Raw genomic sequence first — 22,719 nt, forward strand, 5'->3', positions numbered from 1 at the left:
AAGAGTGACAGCGGCCGGAAAGGAGAGAGGAGACCCCGGAGCACCGTAGAAGCGGACCAAAACACGCACAATTAAAAAGAAAGAAACCATCGAGATACACAGGAGGCAAGTCATTTCCCACCAGCTGGCATTACACGGAACAAGGCATCACATAGAAGACAAGCCACCTTGTCTCGGAGTGAGCGAACAGAAGTCCGATTCCATCCTTACATCTGCCCTGAAGACGACCTTATAAACATCACACAGGTCCCCAGCTACACAGGTCGAAACGCGTTGGCGTACAAGCAGAGATCGTGAACACCTTTGTAGAAGACAAAGCGAGAATCAGTTCCTCTACACAAGCAAATGCACAGAAAGACCACAACTCGCATTCTTGTTTAAACTATTTATAGCCACAAGTACCCGACTCTGCTCAGGACCGCAACAATAGCTAGAACTATAGGAGCCAATCGGCTCAAGTTCCACAAATCAAAAAGTTTCGGACAAATGACTATGGTTATGTAAAATAGATCTATTTGATAGCTTTTATGGTATTTTTGACACATGTTGAAGTCACTGTACAAATGTAAATATATATGTCACTGTCTTTTGTATATAATAAGTGTATGTCTAACGAGTAGTGTTCATCGAACCGAAAAGTTGATAAGTAAAAGAAAAAATTGCTTTGCAGATCGCAGTCATTAAACAGACTAGCTGATAAAACAAATGTTGTGATCAATGGTGTCAGAGGCAAAATGTATGTTGTAAAAAGCACGTTCAATGAGGGCGTTGAATGCGGCAGTGTCCTCTGTGGGAGACGTTTTTGCTCCATAGAGTTGCGGGTCCTGTGTATCCATAGGTGCACCAGAGTCTACAGGGTCATCCCAAGCTTGGTCAGGGTCCTGTTGGCCTTGAGGGTCCATCTCTCCGGGGTAGGGGACTTGGTCACCCATGTAGTCCTCCAAAACGTCTGTGTCGGAGTGTGTCGGAGAGAAGGACTGTGGATCTTGGTAAGAGGCATGGAGAGGCTCGTAAAGAAGTGGTTCCGAATCCACTGGCAGCTTTTTCTTTAGTGGGATCCGGTAGGAGTCCAAAGCTGGCTCAGAAGTTATCCTCCTTTTGTGAAGCATCATTCTGCCTGTTGCGGCATCGATGATGTGTGAAAGCGACGTCTCCGTAGGAGAGTGTTCTGCAGGTGTGATCCTGGTGTGGGTGACACGTGTTCTGATTTCGAACAGTTTTGGCGCCGTGGATGGTGGCAGGCCAAAAGTGATGTTGGCCGGTGCCGGGGAAGCTTTTTGAGCCTTTTTCGGCTCGGAGCTTGATGTGTCCTGGAGGGCCGCCTTATCTTTGATGCGTTGCAAGGATGCTGAAACTTGCCGCACCTGGAACGCCGACGGTTCTTTGGCGCCGACCGGTTCCGTTGAGGCAGGCGTGGACGTCTTCGGTGCCACGGGCTCATCGAGTCGAGGAGAGGTAGTAGCTGTCGACGGCGTCGATGATTGTGCCTTTGGTGCTGTTTTGGAAGTGGTGTGAGATCCAGCAGCCATTTTGACCTTTGTGGTTGGAGCCGATTGTTTCGGTGCCGGGAGCCGAGGCGGCTTGGCGGTACCGATGGTCTTTTTCCGTGCGTCGGCGCTGACGTCGGCTGCTGCAAGCTCGGCACCGAAGTCCCGTTTGGTGCGGTCGGTGCCGACGGGTTTGGCTGGCGTCGAAGGCGCGGTGGGCTTCGATCCGACCAGTGTGACTTTCAGTTTCGGTTTCTGCTGAACCGAGACGGCTTTCAGTTTCAGTTTCGGTTTCGATGAAGGGAAACCAGCCGTTTTGGGTAGTATAGGCTGCCGCTTAATGTCCGAGGCCGGGCCAGAGGGCGGGGCCGAATGGATGCGGGATAGGTCTTGGGTAAGGCCCGAAGGCGATCCCTCGACCGGAGCCACAGACTGACGCACTGGGATATCCAAAGTCTGTTCGGGTAGGCCTTGCTCGTCACCGGAGCTACTCTCTTCGGCCCCTAAGGCCTCATTGTAGTCTCCTACCTCGGTGTCGGCTTCGTCTCTGTGGAAGAGTTGTTCTTCGACGTCTTCCGATCCGGAGTCGTGGGGATATTTCGCATTGCATACAGGGCACCGCTTGAAGGGCGTCCTCGATTCCATCGTCGATGTCGGGTCGATGGGCGGGTATGATGCGAAAAAGTTGGTTTCTGGAAGTTAGTAAACTAACAAATAACTATCGATACCGATCGGGAACAGTACCGACGCGAACTAAAGGCCTTTTGGCCTGTAAAAAGTTTTTCCTAACTTGAGTCAAGATAAGCACATCCGAACCCAATGGCGGAAAAAAACAATCTGAGGATGGAGAGGATGCCCATGCGCACTGTAGTCCAGGGGAGGAGTCACCTATCCCAGGATACTTCGAAGACTCTTCCAGGACAACAACGTGCAAACATCCGGACCTAACACTAGGCGGTGATCTATGCACAGATATGAATTCAGCAGCCCACATGCCTCGAACATATATTCTATGTAACCTCCCAATCAGGTTTAAGTCCTAGATCACATTTGTTTCCGGTCTCTTTTTGTAGTGCTGCTGATAGAATAAATGAGCATTCAGGGTCGTAGTATGGTGGACAGACAACATTTGAGGACGCGGTACTAAGAGGAGAAGGCACCAAGGCAAAGTCTCTGGATCTTTCCAAACTTCAGAAGCCTTGTATCTGAAAACAAACTAATTTGGATCTGGATTTTAGGGTGTTTGGAGTTTCCACAGGGCCAGGAGCATCCTCGGGGGACACAGGGTTGAAAAGCCAAAAGTGAGATTTGGGACCGGGTCAATGGCAAATTTAAAATCAGATGTCACTAATAAATAGTTCTAGATTCAGGATGAACGGCTGAGCACTACTCCCAAACCCCCACCAGAGGGTATAGGAAAATCCTGTGCACATTGGGGCGGAATGTGAGAAGACGAGACTGACCCTGCTTTTGGCAATTGTAAGGGGTAGGTCGGAGGTGATGCAAGCTCACCAGCCTCGCAGTCCTCAGTTCCTCAACCTCAAGGAAAACCACATCAGCTAGATCCGGTTACAGGTAAAGTATCTCCTGCACAGTAAGTTTTCAGAGAGCCAGACTGATGTTAGTAACTGGCTCATTGATACTTGACAGCCATACTACTAGGACCGGACGCAGGATACAAGGATTACACTGTACGTCCTTTATATTTTCCGCCATTTGCAAGTCATCTCACCATTAGGATCATATGAGGGTCCTTGGTTTGGATATTAATTTACATATGAGATGACGATACATAAGGAACATAATATTTTTCTTATGGTTTATTGATTCTACTTGAGACGATACGAGTCTAAAAGGAGCATACATACCGTCCTTTGGAGTACTTTATATGTATTCCACTCGCCTTGAAGAGCCCTGATGAAGTTCCTGAACGGAACGAAACGCGTTGGCTGTGCATTGTTCGTGTGTATAACACCAGAATAGAAAGAATTACAAGAATAAAAGGAAAAGAAATACCATACTATTTGGACTATTTGGTTGAATGTGTCCGAACTCAATGAGTGCACCTTCCACCTTTGGATTTATGCTCTGATTCGTTTCACATCTTTGAATGACAGATGTAGGAAGTGTCTTTTGCACCTATTTGCTAGATTGTTAACGAATACCTGTGTATTGGTTGAGCTGGACCTTGGTCGGTCATTCTGGTTGCTTCTGTTCCCCAATCAAAGTACAAGTAGACATTAAAATTCAAGCATTCCTCAAATCAGACAGGAGTCAATTATCAGACGTTTTTCATCTCTTTCCCGGACTTTGGGAGAGTTGGATTCAACTGGTGGAGGTGTTTTGTAGACTGGGACCAGAACTCCTTGGCAAACATCCCATTTTAGCTATGCAACTCCTAGGGAGGATTTTCAGGTACAGTGGATGGAAAACTGGTTTGGGAGTGAAACAGATATGTTAAACACCCCGGCTCACCAGACAACTACATTTTCTGAACCGGAGTCTGATCGTCTAGTACATGCAAGTTGCCATGCCATCAGGAGACAACAGCGTCAAAGGACATGGTTTTGTGCAGGACTGCACACTGTGTCCAAGAGGCACACCATTAAATTCTCACTACATACAACAGCCTGAGCACACATTCATACAGACCCCTACAAGTCACACCACACAGACGAGAACTCCTGTTTTGAGGGAGTATAAGGGGAGACTAGAACACTATCTCCCCGGCTGCGGGCTCATTTAAAAAACATGTGCTTTTAGGAATTTAATCAGCGGACCCAACAATCAGTCTTCACAATGCTGTGTATGAAAGGGCAACCACAAACCTCTACTATGAGCGAGGGTGAAAACCTAGCCAACGAAGCCGGTGCTCTATTGCTGAACAACATAAACAAGAGCACGGAGCACATCCCCTGAACTTGCAGACTGTCAAGCCTACGAGGAAGAAAATATAAGGTAGGTCACAAAAGTCATACCGGGAAAAAAGCCGTAGATTTCAAGATCCATGCAAGCATCTCAGTGACTACACCACATCTCTGGCTCCAGCCCGACATCCCCCGCTACCTCCTCATGTGTCAGTGTCTACGATTCTCCTCAGACCGTCTAGCTGATCCCAGCTCCTGCTCCTTCTATCCCAGGTACCCCACATGTTGCATTCTCCCCTTCAACCGGTCTCGCATTCTCACCGCTGTGTTTTATTTTGAATCCACCCCCTTTTTGTGTCCTGGCCCACTACCTTCGATCCATTTCCTGGTTTCTCTCTCACCCTCAGTGTCTTCTCTAGAGCTACCTAGTGCCCTCCTCATCACAGCTTTCCACCCCCTTTTAACTCCGAGTTGTGCACACATTAGCCACAGCAAGTTCCCGGTTACAGTCCCATCCTGCAGAAGTAATTGTTTGTAAGGTAAATCTTGGAGAAAATACATCAAACCCAACACGAAGACACAATTTACACACTTAGTAACCTATTAGCTAAAGGAGAAATACTCCAGTAGTTCTGTAAAGCTTTAAACTCCTACCCCATCCCAACCACGCAGAACTGACAACCTCAAACTCAGAAGAGGACAGACACTTTCTGCAATGAATGATACGGCCAATATTACACACCATCCAAACTGCCCACAACACAAAGGAAGCCCACCCGGTCATAGTGTACAGTGCATCTGGATTCCAATACTTGCTTCCTACGTATTACTTACAAAGTGACAATATTAATTCTGTTCTGACACCAAACAAATTGAATGTACATAAAATCTTCTGTCCATATACTACAACCTCTACCAACACCACTGGCTCCAAACTGGAATCTCTACACCAAGACGGACCAAAGCAAGACTGGAATTCATGCCATGCTGCCAGACTCCAACAAGAAGAGCACACTGTGTGATTTAATACAAAGAGGTCACCTGACAAACCACAAACTGGTCTATTCCTGCCGATATTGATTACGACAAGCAATTCAAAATGATTATCGAACCGCAGAGTAATAGACATCACACTCTGTTCCCTTCAAGATCCATCATTGGCATTCAGTTTGAACACTGGGAAAGACAGGGGACTGACCTTTGTTGAATTTATGGACTGGTAATTTCTTCAGCTGGTCCTTGGAGAGACGGTTTCTTCTAATCCGCTTCCTGTGCTGCAAACATCGTGCAATCTGTCGCGAGAGCATGCAAGAGAATATTAGTCAGATTCAATGGTCTCTCTTCAGCTTCATTTACAGACGTGATTGTCATGAAGGACAGCCCCATGTTCTCACTCTACCTGGGATCACTGGACCTATTACAGCCGACACAGGAGCACACTTTTCAAAGCATAACCGAGCTTGAATGAAATAGTATCGACATAGACCTCTAATGAAAGAGTATTTATATGGTGCAACTGCTATCCAATGGGTGTCAAGGCGCTGAGAGTTCTCGGTCGAGCATGAGACTCACAGCGCCTGAATGCCCACTTGCTGGCAGTTGTGCCATATAAATACTGTTCCATTCATTCATTCAGCTTGATATGCGCCACTAGTGAATAATCCCAGTGGCTGAAAGGCCACAGAAACATTAGCAATATCACTTTTCAGAATTATAATTTAATACCATGTATGTGCATTTGTGAGTAGGCCTGCACTCTGCTGTGTGCGACCCCTCCACTGATGTCAATGTACACAACGGATCTGGATGTCCTTAAACATTCAGAGCACGCACGCAACCCTCGGCTGCACCTAGAGGTGAAAATTACTGAAATGAAAACTCCCCAATTTGCCTGCCCTACCACACATTGTTTCTTAATTTGAGGCATCCAGAGGAGATGAAAGTTACCTAGATGTGATTTTTTTTGCATCATAGGTATCTTCATTAAAGTCAAACACTTGAATAGTCCCACCTGTGTGCACAATACCAGAACACTTTTTCAGTAGATCCATTTTACATGAGATTAAGTGGAAAACTAACATTTTAAATGTAGATAAAAAGCCTGGTGCGTAATTAACATAATATAAACAATGGTTCCAAAGGGAAACAAATAATTTCAATTGCAATAAATCAAACAGCAAAGATCAAAGAACAAAGATCAAAAAGCACAGCATTGATAAATCAATCAAATAATCAATAATAAACAATGAATTAAAATTCGAAAAACAACAATTTATTTTTTTGTATTGTCAGTTGGATATCAGCTTATTTGAATATAAACAAAAATGAAAAAGGCTGTATATACAATATTTTAGAAAAACGACGCAGTGACAAAGTGAATAAAGTGACTAAGTGCAATAGTGAAAGTGTAGGTATTTACAGTATATGCACGTGATTATCAATAAAATCAAAGTATACACAAAATACAAATTTTACAACAAACTTTTTGTTGTAAAAGTCCTCAACTTCGTTATGAATATAGGATAGACCTTGTCAGACACATGTCCTATCTTTTTATGTTATACACAAGGAGTTCCAATTGGTAAGGGACTGTGGAATCGTCAACGTTTCGACCCTATATTGACCAGTCGTTGTAAATAGTCATATCGGGTCTTCTTCAGGACACAGAAGGTGTATAACAGCCTAGATTGCAGGTGATGGGACAGACTTTCACCAAAATGTCGCAGTTGCTACTCGTTACCAATCGGAAGGGACAGCCAGGATCGGAGAGAATCTGGATTGTAAGGGAGAATCGTCTTAGTCTAATCGATAACTCTTTATTTTCTATCTTTTTACGCTTCGAATAGCAGGACCTGCTAGGGACTACTGACTTCAAGGTAGAGACTTAACGTGTACCACAGCAATCAGGACACGAGTTCAACTGATGCTTTTAATTATTTCACGCACTCAAGGGGGATCCGTTCGCTCGAAGCTGCCAATTAAGGCGCACCATAAAGAGCTCTGTTTGTTTCTCTGGAAAACGTAAATATATCCCAAATTAACCTCAAAATGTGAACCTGATCAACACTGCAGTATACCGCCCTGAACACATTGTCTTAATGGTGATGAAGAACATTTAAGAAACAAAGGGAAATTCAGAGAAACAAGCAACGGCGCCTGAAACGCGGACACTGAACTCTGCTCCTTTGAGGAGCAGCAGCTCCCCTCTCCCTTCATGCCTCGCTCCGATTCTCCCCTTCAGTGTCTCCAGCAGGGAAACAAGGGATCCGGCCAGGGTGGCTGGAGGGACGCGTGTGACTTCCCTGAAGATTTCCACCATGCATCACAGCATCTCCACTATTCATTGAATAGAAGAGCAAGAGCCCAACACTGGGGCTGTGGTGAATATTCCTAAAATGGATGACATTCATAAGCAGCTGCCTGGCTGCGAGGGCTCCTAGAGCCGCCCTGCCCACTGCGGTCTGAGTCGAGACTGTAATCTTAAGTGAAAGTGGGGGCAGCTTCCCATGCAAAGACCTGGTAAATATCCAAACTGGCAGATTTCGCAACACAGCAGCAGCGCCCGTTTCACATCTTGTCAAATAAGCGTTGGCTTGCCAGTTAACAACTTATTTGCTGCCTTATACCAGAATTCAGATTTTAAATAGATATTTAGAAAGCATCCCTCGTGTTCTAGTCTTCTTGAGTGTGTTTGGGGCTCCATTAACTATCCCTGTAGCGTCTCATGGGATTGATCATAACCTGGCAAACATCTTGCTCGATATTGCTCAATGGGTTGTGTAATGGTTGCAGTATAACTTGTTTTCTGATTAGCATTATCACGTTGACTGAGTCCTTGGTGCCAGGGGGGGGGGGGGGTCTATAAAATCGAACTTTGTTTCTTTAAACAAAAAAGAAACTAGAAAACATATAAAGGTTATAGCTACTAGAAAGGGCAATTCCCAGGACAAATGCTGCAATAAGGCTTTATCAATAGGCTTGAACGGAGGCAAAGTAGAAGTGATTCCCTCTAAGAAACCTTTATTATCAGAACTGTAATAAAAGAAATGTCAGGTTCACTTTTGCTTTCGGTCGCAGTAGCTTCAAGGCGCACCCAACTGGAAGAGAACTGCAGACTTGACTTTGTCAAATTAACCAAGTATGGAAACGCCGTCTCCTCTTGGTGTGTGATCAGTTTGCTGCTCTTGCTCACACCACATGCCGAATCTCATCCATTTGAAGGCATCGATAGATCTGTGGGACTGTCTTTGGCCTCCTTCCAGTAGTTCACAGATTCTTCAGGAAGACCCATACAGCCATATTGTGTGTATTCACGAGCCTGTGTTATGGTGCTAAGTTGAGATGGTAGATGCTCGTTTGAATCCTGGAAAGTTTCATCTGCATGGCAAGCTCGTGTGGCCTTTGACATGTAATAGGTCGATTTACCACCACCGTCTCATCCACTCCAGAGCAACCAAAAGCATTCTGGATTTAAAACACTTTATTTGTATCACTCTTGTTGGTAGCCAGGTATTGGTGAAAAACGATAAAGAAACATTTGTTTCCAATTCATCATAAAAGGCACTGCCTTTAAAATAATTAAAGGCGCCTGCCTGAACGTGGATTTCTCACAATTGCTTCCGTGTGCCAGCGGGTGTGGCCACTGGACTCCACAACGTCAACAGCCATGCAGTGTCCGGAAGCGACGAAACAGAGCCACACAAAGGTGCCACCCCTGTGTGCGGATCGCACTTTTGCATGAAAACATCCAAGCCGTGAGAAGCTGATCAGTCATGACAAATTGGATGAAAGTGTGTCAAAACGAACTCAGGCTTTTTAAAAAAAAAAATTATTTCAAAGTATGTTTATTAATTTTATAAACAAGTACATTAGCATTTCCGTTACGAGGTACCAGCCAAACGTGTTTGGTGTTGCAGTAGTTACAGGTACTTGGTATACGTGTTTAGCTGCACCCCTTTACATTGACTTGCTGGGAAATTAAGGATGGGATGATAGAAAGAGAGGGGATAGAAAAGAAAGGGTGGAGATAGGATACAAGAAGTGTTCTATAGCAATGAGCCTAGTCTGGGTTGTAGCCTTGTGTGAAAACCGACACCCCCAAGTGGCCTCATGGGGGTGATTTTCCAGAGAAACAAACCGAGCTCACTGAACTTAGGCTCTTTTTAACAGATTCAGGAGTTTGTACCACAGAAAGGGAGGAAGTGAGAAATTTGTGGTTAGAAAGAGCATCGATCAGAAAAAGCATTCATGAAAGTAAGTAACTTATTCTCCTGATGAATACTTGCAACCAGAGTTTCCTCATCTTTACAATAAGTACCCAAGCAGTACCTCCCATAGGTAGAGGGTCCAAGGAGTGGATTTATATCAAACAGTTCTGCAGAACCCATAGCGCAAACTGGTTCTCTGCAGACTCGACTGTAATGTAATGTAAATTGCACTTATATAGCGCAAAAACTGTCACCCTACGGGTAGCCTGGCGCTGCGACTTACCAAGTTGTCACTGAGCAAAAAAGATGACCTATTCGCCGGTGTAGGGGAGCTCATTTTACTCCTCCCTAGGGAAGAGCCAAGTCTTTAAGCATTTCCTAAATGGAAGCAGAGATTTAATTTGTCTGATGTTCAGGGGAAGATCATTCCAGAGTCGTGAGGCTGCTACACCGAACGCTCTGCCACCCGTCCTGGTCTTCTTGAATCTAGTGGTGGTTACCAAATTGGCACTAGAAGAACAGAGATTTCTCCCAGGAGTGTACCAGGTAAATTTCTCCTGCATGGACACTGGACCCAAACCATGTACTGCTCTAAACACAATACAGAGGGATTTGAATTGAATTCTTCCGTTGATGGATAACCAGTGAAGGTCCTTTAAAGCTAAAGCCGTTGAGGACATGCGCTGCCTGTTTAACGCCAGTGTGGCTGCTCTGGACTGGCTCCTCTGCAGCTTCAGCAGCACGGATTGTGGTGCTCCCAGGTACAAAGAGTTGCAGTTGTCCAGCCTACTTAATATTATACTCCTCACTACTAGAGATCTAGTAGCACTGGGCAGTAGAGGGCGAATCTGGCGTAGTGCTCTTATCAGGGAGAAACATATGCCACTGTTTTGTTGACTTGTGACTCCATTTGAAGGTTGTCATCCATTAAAACCCCCAGGTTTCGTAGTGTTCTAGCTGGAGTCAGTGGTTTATCCATAGAGATGCGTCTGAACTCGGACGGCAAAGGCCGCGTCATTTTGGCCGTGGAACAGTATACTATCTCCGTTTTATCTCCATTGAATTGTAAGGAGTTTTTCCTGAGACAATTGGAGGTGTTATACAAGCACTCCTGGAACTTATCTAGGGATACTGCTGGATTGTCTAGGTAGGAGTGCTAGGTGACTTTATTCACAAATGCCTGGCAGACGTCTCGGGCAGGAATACCCTTGCCAATGTCATTGAGGAGGCTTTGACAAGGGTAGGATGAGCTCACAGGCACTCAGGGGTTCCTTCTTGGATATGGCATAACACAGTTTTATGGACAGAACAATCCACTTGGACAGGGTCAGTTTCTGCACCACCTTCCCCTTCTTGATGCCAACAAAGCCCATGAAGACTGGTCGTCTACTTGGTATTCTTTAGTGCGCTCAAAATAAAAACGGAGGAATCTCCTCGGTTCAAGCCGGTGGAGCATCCCTCTTCCTCTTTTGACGTTAACCCCAGTGAAAATGGTTACTTCACTGCAGGTTTTGCATGTGTCAGTCAGCTCAATGAACCAGAAGAATGCATGAGGACAGCAGGACAAGCCAAAGAACCAATGCCCATGACTAAGCCCAAAACACCAGGATCATATCCAGAATGTCTGAGCTCATTGCAAGGATGAGAAGGCTTTAAGATAAAGCCGAAAGGAAAAACTGAATTGTTAAAGCTCCAACCCCACCACGATGTGGGATCGCAAGACAGGCACCTGAAAGTATGCGTCCTGAGAGTCCAAGAACACCATCCAATCCTCAGGGTTCAAGGCAGAAAAAAACCTTGGCCAGCATGAACATTTTGAACTTGTCCATTTGTAGAAAAGCATTCTGGCGATTAAAATCGGTCTGTGCCCTCCATCCTTTTTGCACCAGAAAATAACACGATTAACACCCCTTACCCTTTTTCCATTTATGGCACCTTCTCTTGGCCAATAAGGACTTGACTTAATGTAAAAAAAATAGCGACATTTTCTGCTGACACGAGTAGGAGCGGATGACATACTGGAAGGGGGGGAGGGGAGGACAAATGAATGGCAGAGCATATCCCCCTTGAAAGGTTTGTGGCACCCACTGATCTGAATAGATGGATTTCCAACTGGGTAGGAAAAACAGACCCCTGCCCCCTACCGGCTGTGTATGGGCTTAAAAGGGGAAAACAAAGTGGTAAGGAAGCTGTTGTGGCAGAAGAGAAGGAGATGGAAGGTTGTTGCCCTTGGTGTGGTCTACGACTCGGGCATCATCACATCCCCTGGAGTCGCGAAACGTCTGGGCCAGGTGTTTAACTGGTTGGGTGGGTTGCAGCTGTGCATAGGCAATACCACAGGATTAACCTCTGAATTTTATCTGTACTGCTGATGAACCTGGCAGGTCAGCGAGAGACTAGTGAACTGGATTTAAGATGGCTGTCTTTGAAGCGTACTAGTACGGAGATGGCATTTTCTGCAAAAGAGTCTGGATCCAGCAATGGCTATGTCCATTAAGGATGCCCAGATATACTAGAAAATCCAAGTCAATCACATCCAGGCATGACACCTGATCACAACACCGGTGCCCATAATAGAGCCCACGAAACATGTGTCAAGATCGGCCAATAGCACATGTGACAGCGTCTTGCTTGTCCGAAATTGTTTGGACAAAGGCTATTCTGAATTCATTACGGACAGCCAGCAAGATAGAACTGGACATGTCTCAGAGGGCTCGTGTATATTGGAAAATAAAAAATAAAAAGACTACTTTGAGCTATCAGAGGTCCAGAACTGGTGGAGGTAAATACACCCTTGTCGAACGGGATGATGCGATTCAACTCCTTATCTATGGTACTGGTGTTGATCTTACTCCTGGACGCTGGTATCACAAAGCCTCCAGGTGTCGGGGGCTGAGTGAGAAACGCTGGGTCACCCATGGTTACTCTATGTCACTGGACGACTGAATGGGGGAGGGGAGAACAGCTTTGTCCAAGTAGCCATTAAGGTGTCAGTCAGGGCCTCTCTAAAAGAAATCTAGGGCTCAAATGTGGCAGGCCCTGGTAGTAAAATTTCAGTTAACAAATTTGCCTTTATTTCACCCACAGATTGCAGTAAATCAAGAACGTTGGCTGCTCTGTGGCCAACCACCACAGAGGCACTGCCCTCAGTGGTGGGACCTGGTGGAGATTCCAATTCAGTCTCAGGAGAAGTGTCCAACTCACTAATATTTTATAGCTCCTGACACAATCCAGCATCAGTGTGGCGAGGCGGGAGAAAGGTGTCTGCCACCTTAGCTTCAATCTTCATAATGTGGCATAATCTGAACACCCTAAACTGTATCCAACCTCCTGCATTATTGGTGAGGAGGGAGAAGCTGGGAAGTATCCAAATTCGGGGGCCTGCTCTTTAGTGATTTCAGAGCAAGACATTGGTCTTGAGTGAGCAGATGTCCGCTCCAGTCAGAGATTGGCATCTGGACTGGATCCGGAAGGGGCACCCAGACTCCCTTTCAGTGCTGGTGCAGTCAGAACTGGCACGGGGAGGGGGCTAGAGTGGAACTGTGGGCCTGCGCTAGCAAAAAGCCAGGTGGAGGCCTATTGAAGCCACTCGGTGATGGGAGGGCATCACCCATGGAAGTGCAACCGTTTGCCCCTACGGCTCTAAAGGGCTCACAAGCGATTCAGATGGTACAGGCATCGTCTTAAAGATCTGCAGGGTGGCCTCCCTGAAGGTCTCCATTTCCTTCAGGGTCGACGATGACAGGGTTAACTCCAAGTATGTTGTGGCCAGGCTCAGAGTCAAAAGACACCTGTGGAGTGACGACTGCGCAGCTTCTCGCCTGTTCCAGGTTGACGGGAGGGGGATGGACCCCGCTTGGCATTGTTGCAAGACATGGCTTTGGACTTGCCCTAAGGCTCTGAATAAGATTGCCATTTGGCATGGGAGACCCCCCAAAGCTGGAGCAGGAATGGATCCTCCAACTTGGAGTGAGAAAGGCACCTGCAACAAGGTGAAGAGGCAGAGCCATCAATTTGAGATTGACATCTTGTGTTCTGCGATATAGTGTTTCGCTTCCCATACCCTGACCGTCTGCGAGCACATGAAAGAGCATTTGTAGCACAACTTCAAGTTGGAACCAAAACCCAAGCACCCCAAAAAAATGTTGTGCGGACCAGTCATCTACTTTCTGTAGATGTGGCATAATTTTAAACCTGGTGTCTTGGTGAGAGACATTTTCCATGGCACACTGCCTATGGAATAGATGCAAAAGCAGGACTGAGAAAGTTGGGAGCAGAGCTCTGGATATATGTAGACAGGCACAGAATGAAAGGAACTAATGTCAACAGGCAAGGGTGGGGCCTACATGCGAATCCTCATCGTCAATTCTGGGTGGAGAGAGATCCCTGCAGAGTTCAATGATGTCATCAGCTGGTGCGCAGGAGCAATTACTGTTGAAAATCCTGATCAATCTGGGATCATTCTAAAGGTGAGGAATCTGCAGTCAGACGTGTGCACGAGCGGGGCTGTATACGGTCCACGGAGGCCCATTTGAACTGTATCTAAAATAGTCCTCCCATACAACCTAAAAGATGAGGGATTCATACAAGACAAAAAGGATTCCTGATCCTGGAGTTGATTCTCGCCGAACAAGAAATCTCTACAGGAGAAGCCTGGTGACCCAGAGTGTGGCTAGGTGTAAATCAAGTCTAGAGACGTGTTGTATCCTAGAACTTCCAATATATGAAAATGGAGGCTGTTCCCAGAAACAATGGAAACATATGGGAGAAATGGTCGTACTATTGGGACAGAATAGGGCTTTTAAATTATTAATCCATAAACTACTAAATCCATGCATGGCTACGATATATCGAAGTACCTAAGAATCTGTCTACTTTAAAGGAATATGCTACTTACCAGTATGCATCTGTTCTTGGTTATGTAGAGCTGCAGATCTACACACTTTTGCATAGATCGCCATCTGGTGTTGGGCCCGGATGTTTGCAGTTTGTTTTTCCTCTTGGAAAGTCTTTGGAAGTCACGAGGTCGGGGACTCCTCCCTTGGTTCGTATTGCGCATGGGCTTCGGCTCCATCCTCAGATTGTTTTTCGCCAACAGGGAAAGATGGAGCGTAGTAATAACAGTGAAGAAACCCATGTGTGTTGTATCTAAATAAGATAGACTGGAACAGATACAGGTAGCCGGGGAGGCGGGTGGGCGTGTGTAGATCTGCAGCTCTACATGCCAAGAACAGATGCATACTGGTAAGTAGCGTATTCCGTTCGAGGCATAGGAGCTGCAGATTACACACTTTTGCATAGATTATATAGCACTTCCCAACCTTCGCGGCGACCACCGGTATCTGTTGCAGTGGTTTGAAATAGTGTTCTTAGTACAGCCTGGCCCACACTAGCTTGTTGCTTGGTTTGCACATCTACACAGCAATGTTTAGTGAAAGTGTGCGGTGTTGACCATGGAGCTGCTTTGCAGATGTCATCTAGTGGTATGTTCCCTAGGAAAGCCATAGAAGCCCCTATCTTTCTTGTAGAGTGGGCTTTAGGGGGAACAGATAGCGTGCGTTTTGCTTTGTGGTAGCAAATCTGTATGCATTTTACAATCCACCTAGCTATCCCCGATTTAGAGATGGGGTTGCCTTTATGAGGTGGAGAGAAAGAGACAAACAGTTGCTTTGTCGTTCTGAAAGGTTGTGTTCTCTGGATAAGGTAAAGCAAGGCCCTTTTTAACATCCAGTGTGTGTAGAGCCCTTTCTGCAACAGTTTGAGGTTGCGAGAAGAAAACCGGTAATTCTACTGATTGGTTTAGATGAAAGGGTGAGATGACTTTGGGTAGGAATTTTGGGTTGGTACGGAGGACAACCTTGTTCGGGTGCATTTGGAGAAAAGGTTCTTGTACAGTAAGTGCTTGTATCTCACTGACCCTACTAAGGAAGGTGATGGCTACAAGGAAAGCTGTTTTCCATGTGAGGAATTGCAGGTCGCATTTATGCAAAGGTTCGAAAGGCGGTCCCATTAGCCTTGTGAGAACTATATTTAAGTTCCACAAAGGTGAGGGTGGCACTCTGGGGGGAATTATTCGTTTTAGGCCTTCCATGAAGGCTTTAATGGCAGGCACTCTGAAAAGTGATAGGTGCTGTCTGTTTTGTAGGTAAGCGGCAATTGCTGCGAGGTGTAGCCGAATGGATGTATATGCTAGATTACATCTTTGTAGATGGAGTAAGTAGCATATGATATGCTGTATGGATGCGACTAGAGGGTTGATTGTGTTATGGCAATAAACAACAAATCTTTTCCACTTGGCAGCGTAGCAGGCTCTAGTGGTAGGGCGTCTAGCTTCTCTGATAACGTTCCTACAGTCGGGGGGAAGGTTAAGGTATCCGAATTCTGGGATCTCAGGAGCCAGATCGCAAGGTTGAGCTGAGCTGGGTCCGGGTGTCTGATCTCTCCATGGTTCTGGGTTAGGAGGCATGGTGAGAGGTGCAACTTTTGGTGTGGCACTACCGAGAGTTCCAGCAGCGTGGTGTACCACGGTTGTCTGGCCCATGTTGGAGCTACTAGAATCAGTGTGAGGGAGTGCTGTTGTAGCTTTCGCACCACTAATGGAATTAGTGGGAGAGGTGGAAAGGCGTACGCAAATTTGCCTGACCAGTTCATCCATATCGCATCACCTTTGGACAATGGGTGTGGGTATCTGGCGGCGAAGCTTGGGCATTTTTTGTTTTCGTGGGTGGCGAATAGGTCTATCTGTGGATGCCCCCACATCCGAAAGAACGGGTGAAGAACCTGCGGGTGAAGTTCCCACTCGTGGATCTGCTGCGTCTGTCTGCTGAGCAGATCTGCCACTGTGTTTTGGACTCCTGGGACATGTTGGGCTAGGAGAAAGATTTTGTGTGGAATTGCCCATCTCCATATGCTCTGTGCTAGTTGAGAGAGCTGTGGAGAGTGTGTGCCGCCTTGTTTTTGAATGTAGTACATGGCGGTCATGTTGTCTGTGCGAATAAGGACTGCCTTGCCTAAAATCTGTGTGTGAAAGGATTTTAGTGCTAGAAAGATTGCCAGTAACTCCAGATGGTTGATGTGGAGTAACTTTTGTTGCGGTGTCCATGTGCCCTGCACTGTGAGGTGTAGTAGATGAGCTCCCCAGCCGGAGAGTGATACGTCTGTTGTCAGGATTATTTGTGGAACCGGGTCCAGGAACGGTCGACCTCTGGAAAGGTTTGTGGTGTTCCACCACTGCAGAGAGCGATGGGTGCGACCGTCTACCAACACCAGATCTGTCAGTTGCTCCTGGGCCTGGTTCCATTGGCGCGCTAAGCACTCTTGGAGTGGACGCATCTGGAGTCTTGCATGAGGCACTATGAAGATGCAAGAGGCCATCATCCCTATCAGTTGCATAAACACTCTTGCTGGGAGGGAGTGTTGAGGTATGAATCTTTGACGCAAAGCCTGAATGCTTGCAATCCTAGCCGGATTGGGGTAGGCTATGGCTTTTGAGGTGTCTATGGTGGCACCGAGGTATTGCTTTAGGTGGGATGGTGTTAGCTGGGACTTTTGGTGGTTCACCGTGAAGCCTAGTTGGTGAAGTAGTTGGATTGTAGTGGCGGTGTGGTGTACACATTGGTTGTAGGACGCGGCTTTTATCAGCCAGTTGTCCAAATATGGGAAGACGTGAATGTGCTGTCTTCTGAGATGTGCCGCCACTACCGCTAGGCACTTGGTGAATACCCTTGGTGCTGTTGTGACCCCGAATGGGAGCACCTTGAACTGGTAGTGTTGCCCGTCCACTACAAATCTGAGATACTTTCTGTGGGCATGGTGTACCAGAATGTGAAAGTATGCGTCTTTCAAGTCCAGTGTGGTGAGAAAGTCGTTCTGGGAGAGGAGCGGAAGTACCTGCTGAAGTGTTACCATGTGAAAATGGTCCGAATGTATGTATGTGTTTAGAGGCCGGAGATCTAAGATAGGTCGTAGAGTCTCGTCTCTTTTTGGTATTAGAAAATATAGGGCGTCTAGCCCCTACATTTTGCTGATCGGCGGGGACCTGTTCTATCGCCTCTTTTTGTAGGAGGGAGATTAACTCCTGTTTTAGTAACGTGGAATGTTCTTGTGACATTGGGCGTTGCCTGGGTGGAATGTTGGGGGGGTAGATGTCAGGTCTAGGCAGTACCCTGAACGAATAATTTGTAGTCTGCCCCCGACCGGAGTGGGATGGTCTGGAGGGAGCAGGGGAAAGTCATTGGGTAGGCGGTGTGGCAGAGCGGGCGGTATTTGTTTTGCCTCTGCCTTTGTTATTGCCTCTATAGCCGCCTCTTTGATAACCCCTTGTGAAGGTGGATTGAGCAGGGGATTTGTAGGACGTGGACGCACTATCTGAGGAGTAGCCTCTGCCCGTGCCCCGAAAGGAAGAGTGGCGAAAGGAGCGCCTAGGAGGGTGTGACTGTAGGGCTCCCATAGATTTCGCCGTATCTGTGTCTTTCTTCATCTTCCCGAGGGCCTCATCTACCTTTGGACCGAATAGATGTTCTTGATCAATATGGAGGCTTGTACCTCAGATTTAAAGCCTGAAACTCTCAGCCAAGCGTGGCGACGGAGGAGGACACCAGTGTTAATGGCCCTGGAGGCTGTGTCTGCTGCGTCTAAGGCACAGGGTATAGAGGTGCTAGTTATGGTCTTACCCTCTTGAATTAATTCATTGGCCCTATTTTTGTATTTTTCTGGGAGATGGTGCATGATGGTTTCTAGTTCATCATAATGCGCTCTGTCGTATCTGGCCAATAGCGCTTGAGTGTTGGCGATACGCCATATATTGGCTGCCTGTGACGCAGTGCGTTTTCATGACGCGTCCAGGAGCTTTGACTCTTTGTCAGGCGGTGGTGCTTCGCCTGACGCCTGGGAATTTGATCTCTTCCTTGCAGTGGATACCACTAGGGAATCCAGTGGCGCTGGCCCTTTGATGTAGGCAGGATCTGTGGGGGCAGCTTTATACTTCTTCTCTATGCGTGGGTTGAGGACCCTAGCCCTGACTGGGTCTTTAAAAACCTCTGGCGCATGTTTTATTACCCCTTTGAGCATAGGTAGTATAGAAGTAGACCTATGTGCAGTATCAAAGGTGTCTAGGAAGAAATCTTCTTCTACTGGGTCAGTGTGTAGCTCTACCCCGTGATAATGTGCCGCCCTCTTAAGTAGGTGGTGAAAACCTAATGAGTCTTCTGGTGGAGATGGCCTGGATGGATAAAGGTCATCTTGTGGGACATCTGGAATGTTATAATCATCCCATGGGACCTGCGATCCTGTAGGGGTGGGGTCTTGTGGCACATCTGCTGGGTCGTAGTATGGGTCCCCTTGATCATCATGGTCTGGAGACGGGGTCGGAGAGCGATGAGGCAGGGGTGGAGAAGGTGGAGGGGGTGGAGGTGGAGAGAGTGGAGGAGGTGGGGAAGGCACTCTGAAAGGGGAGGTAGCACAGTCTTTCTCTTTGGAGTTGGAGGTGGAGCTGGTTTGTCCAAATGTCTCTTTTTAGAAGACAGTGCCAAATGTCCAGTTTTTGGATCCTTGGTAAGTGTCTTTTGCAAAGGATCCGGTGTAAATAGTTCTTGCGACACTGGCTGTTCGGTCGGCGCCGAAGTTTTCGGGGCCGATGGCTTTTTAGGCTGGTCTGTGCCGTGCTTTTTTGGAACCTCCGATTTTTTGGTCGGTGCCGAGACAGGCTTCGGCACCGAGAGGCTGGGTTTCGACACCGAGGGCTTTGGTGCGGAGCTCGGTGTGGAGGTAGAGGCCGATCTCTTCTTCGGTGCCGAAGTGTGTTTATCGGCACCGCTGGCAGGCTGGCTCGAGCCCGAGCCGCCGGAAGGCTTATTAGGCTTCTTCACCGGGCCCGAAGGTGGGGTGTTCGAAGCAGTGTCTTTGGTCTTGCCTAGGCCCGGAGGCGAAGGCGTGACCGAAGCCTTTTTGGGTGTCAGCGCGGGTGTGAGAGGGGGTATTTTACTCACGACCCTCTGCGTGATGTCCTCCACATCCGAGTCGTCGGCTTCGGAAGCACTGACTAGGTCCTCTTCGGTGTGCTGCTGTCCCGGAGCTTCGACATCGTCCCCGAAGATGTCGACTGGAACGGAAGTCGAGGAGTGCGCCATTTTTCGTCTGGCCCTTCAATCTCGAATAGTCTTTTTGGATCTAAAAGACTTGCAGGCGGGACAGTCTCGAGCCTCGTGTTCAGGGGAGAGGCAGAGGTTGCACACCTCATGAAGATCGGTGTGGGGGAATTTGAACCCACATCGAGGGCACTTCTTGAATGGAGTCCTTTCCATCAGCCGGGACCGGAGCCTGGATAGGCCCGAAGGCCGCCGTCGATGACTGGAATCAAAGGTGTGTCGAAGAAGAAGGTGATTGAAGAGATCAGGATCTGAACAATACCGCGAAGAGCGAGGATTCCGCTTCGATCGTCGAACTGGAATGTTCGGAACCGGAGCGCGAAGTATTACATCCGAGCCCGATGCCGAAAAAAACAATCTGAGGATGGAGCCGAAGCCCATGCGCAATGCGAACCAAGGGAGGAGTCACCGACCTTGTGACTTCCAAAGACTTTCCAAGAGGAAAAACAAACTGCAAACATCCGGGCCCAACACCAGATGGCGATCTATGCAAAAGTGTGTAATCTGCAGCTCATATGCCTCGAACATAATGTTTTTAAAGTCAGATTATGAACTTCTGTAGAGAACGGCACCTACTTCTGCCAACTGATGGCGTATGTTGCACGTACAGCTTGTTCTGTTATGTAATATAACTATACAAATGCCATAAAAAGATTTCTTACCAAAAAAGAAGTATCCATTAGAACATGGTCTTTTAGACCCACCCGTGCTTCTCCAATAACTGACTGCTCAGGGCACCTGCTTGAACGTTTTTATCTGACACCAGGCATACTGCCTTTATCGATAGGTTACTAGCAATCAGCCACTTCAACATTTGTGCGAGCCTAGAGTGTGTCCCTGATCTGCTGTCCTCTTACTTTCTGAAGCATTACTCTGTCAATACTTTCAGGACTAGATGCACAGGACTATCTATGGAATGTCAATCACTGACAAAATTCCTTGTACCGTTAAGGCCGCCAGGTGAGCTCTCCAGCCTGTCAGGGATGCATCTGTCATTTGGTTGGGGAAACTGATGATAATACTCTCCTCAGCAAATTTGGACGACATCACCATGGTACCAAATGAATGGCTGTAGAGAAAAGAACAATTCATTCTCCACTGGTCGTCCATGCAGAGCAGTAATGTTTCCCGTTCAGCCTGGCGTTTGTGGCCATTGAGATGCATGATGTTACAGATCCAGGAAGAGGGGAGACCTAGCATGCTGACCGATGTGCTCTTTTGGAACAAAAGGCATATTTCTGACTCAAAAAACTCAGTTGTGTGGAAGAAACTGTTCCTTGAAGTGTTTACACGAAAGCTCCTCAGAATTTTGAGAAGCACACCTGGAGTCCAACATAGCAGTGACAATGTGGTTTTGAAGTCTTGAGATGTTTTTTGTGGTGAATTTGCATTGATGAAACAATCGTCCAAGTCCGGGAGGATGAAGAGCGTCTGTTTCTGCAGGTGACGGTATGCCACAGTTCTGCACCTGGAGAAAATGTGAAGTGCTGATCTGAGGCGGAAAAGGGCACTTCCCATCACAAACCGCAGATATTTCCTCGGCTTCTTTGATAGAAGGTTGTGGAACTACGCATCCTGTGGGCTGACTGCATACACGCCATCGCTCAAAAGCACCCGTGGAGATTCTGGACGCAATGACAGCATTAGAAATGTCTCCTTTCTGACCCTGCTGCTCAGAAGTTTGAGATCCAGTACTGAGTTGAATAATTTTATGGCCCTTTTTAGTAAAGAGTATATATCTTGACTATATTAAATTTCCTCATGGAGAATGAGGAACTAGCCAAGTGGCCAGGTTCCCCCGGTGGTCTTATAACAAAGAGTGCTATTCTGGAAAATATTCAGCACCCATTTGTATTTGCCATGCCTCAAGCAGTGGCATAACACAAAATGAAGCGCCCCCCTGTAGAATGTGACTAGGGGTACCCAAGTCTCCTATAGCTCACAGATGTTCATTTGCCTTGCCCTTAGTGGCAGCGCCTGGAAGAGTAAGGGGGCCCATGAAAGGTGGGGGGCCTGTATCGCAGGGGCTTGCGATACACCCATGGCCTCAAGGTGTCTCAGGATACTTCAGCTACCACCCTCCCCCACCCGGAACAGCGCACAGTGGTAAAGCAAGCTGGGAAGTCATGGTCTTAACCTGGCAGGGCTTATGCTACTAAGGGTGATGATTCCTAAATTCTTCTGCCGCTAGAGGAATGTCTCCATTTAGCCGCTGCTGTGGTTGCTAGTGAGGGGTTTGAGCGCTCTGCTGTGCTGGTTGCTACGTCAAACTTCAATTACTGTACAGTTGAACCTTGAAGATCTAACAGATGCATCCCTAGTGGGATTGGGAACCCAACAGTCCTGCTGCAACTAAATTCCTTTCAGAATATTGGATTTTTTACACCATCATGTGAGGGATACCTTGACCAGCGCCGGCAGGGCAGTAGGTCTTACCAGTTGTCTTTTTACTGAGACCATTGATTTTTTAAGCTTGCTGGAGATACCTCATATGACGTTGTGCAGTGGGTACCAGGCTGATGCTCAACGCTATTGATTGCAGCATAGATAAGACCAGAAATGCTGTAGCATGCAGGGTCTCTCAGCAGCGGATGACATTTCTGCAAAATAATAGATTCTCACCTTCTCTGAAGGGGAAACTGCCCCCACTCTGTGTTTAGCGTTGCTCTCAGACAGTTAAGAACGTGCGCAGAACATGGAGTTCTCATAGTTGATGTGATGATCCAAGGATGCCATCACCGAGCAGCAGTGTTGAAGTCCTGACACGCTTGATCCACAGAAAGGGCATTTTTAATGGGGGAGGTCGGGAGAACTAAAAATACCTGAAATAGAGGAGTTTAATCTTGAGATAGAGCAGCAGCCTGTAAAACGCGCTTTACAAGAAGAGATGTGTTTCCATGTTCAACAAGTGCAGCTTGTATTTTGGCCTGACTGTAAGATATAGCCATTCTGAATAGTCAGTAGTTTTTATTTTCTACAAAGCAATTTGACACACTACCTTCCAACACAGTGG

General features: G+C 47.0%; 1 protein-coding gene across 1 annotated transcript in view; it reads right to left on the reverse strand.

Annotated features, from left to right (window-relative positions):
• RNF167 (ring finger protein 167) overlaps positions 1-22,719 on the reverse strand; it is a 490,868-nt gene that overhangs the window by 305,960 nt on the left and 162,189 nt on the right. The window contains exon 8 of the mRNA XM_085636818.1: positions 5,553-5,646. Within this exon, the coding sequence (XP_085492944.1) occupies positions 5,553-5,646 (94 nt within the window). The remainder of the gene's footprint in view (positions 1-5,552; positions 5,647-22,719) is intronic.

The sequence above is a fragment of the Triturus cristatus genome, chromosome 12 (genome assembly GCF_964204655.1).
Source record: "Triturus cristatus chromosome 12, aTriCri1.1, whole genome shotgun sequence".
Classification (NCBI taxonomy): domain Eukaryota; kingdom Metazoa; phylum Chordata; class Amphibia; order Caudata; family Salamandridae; genus Triturus; species Triturus cristatus.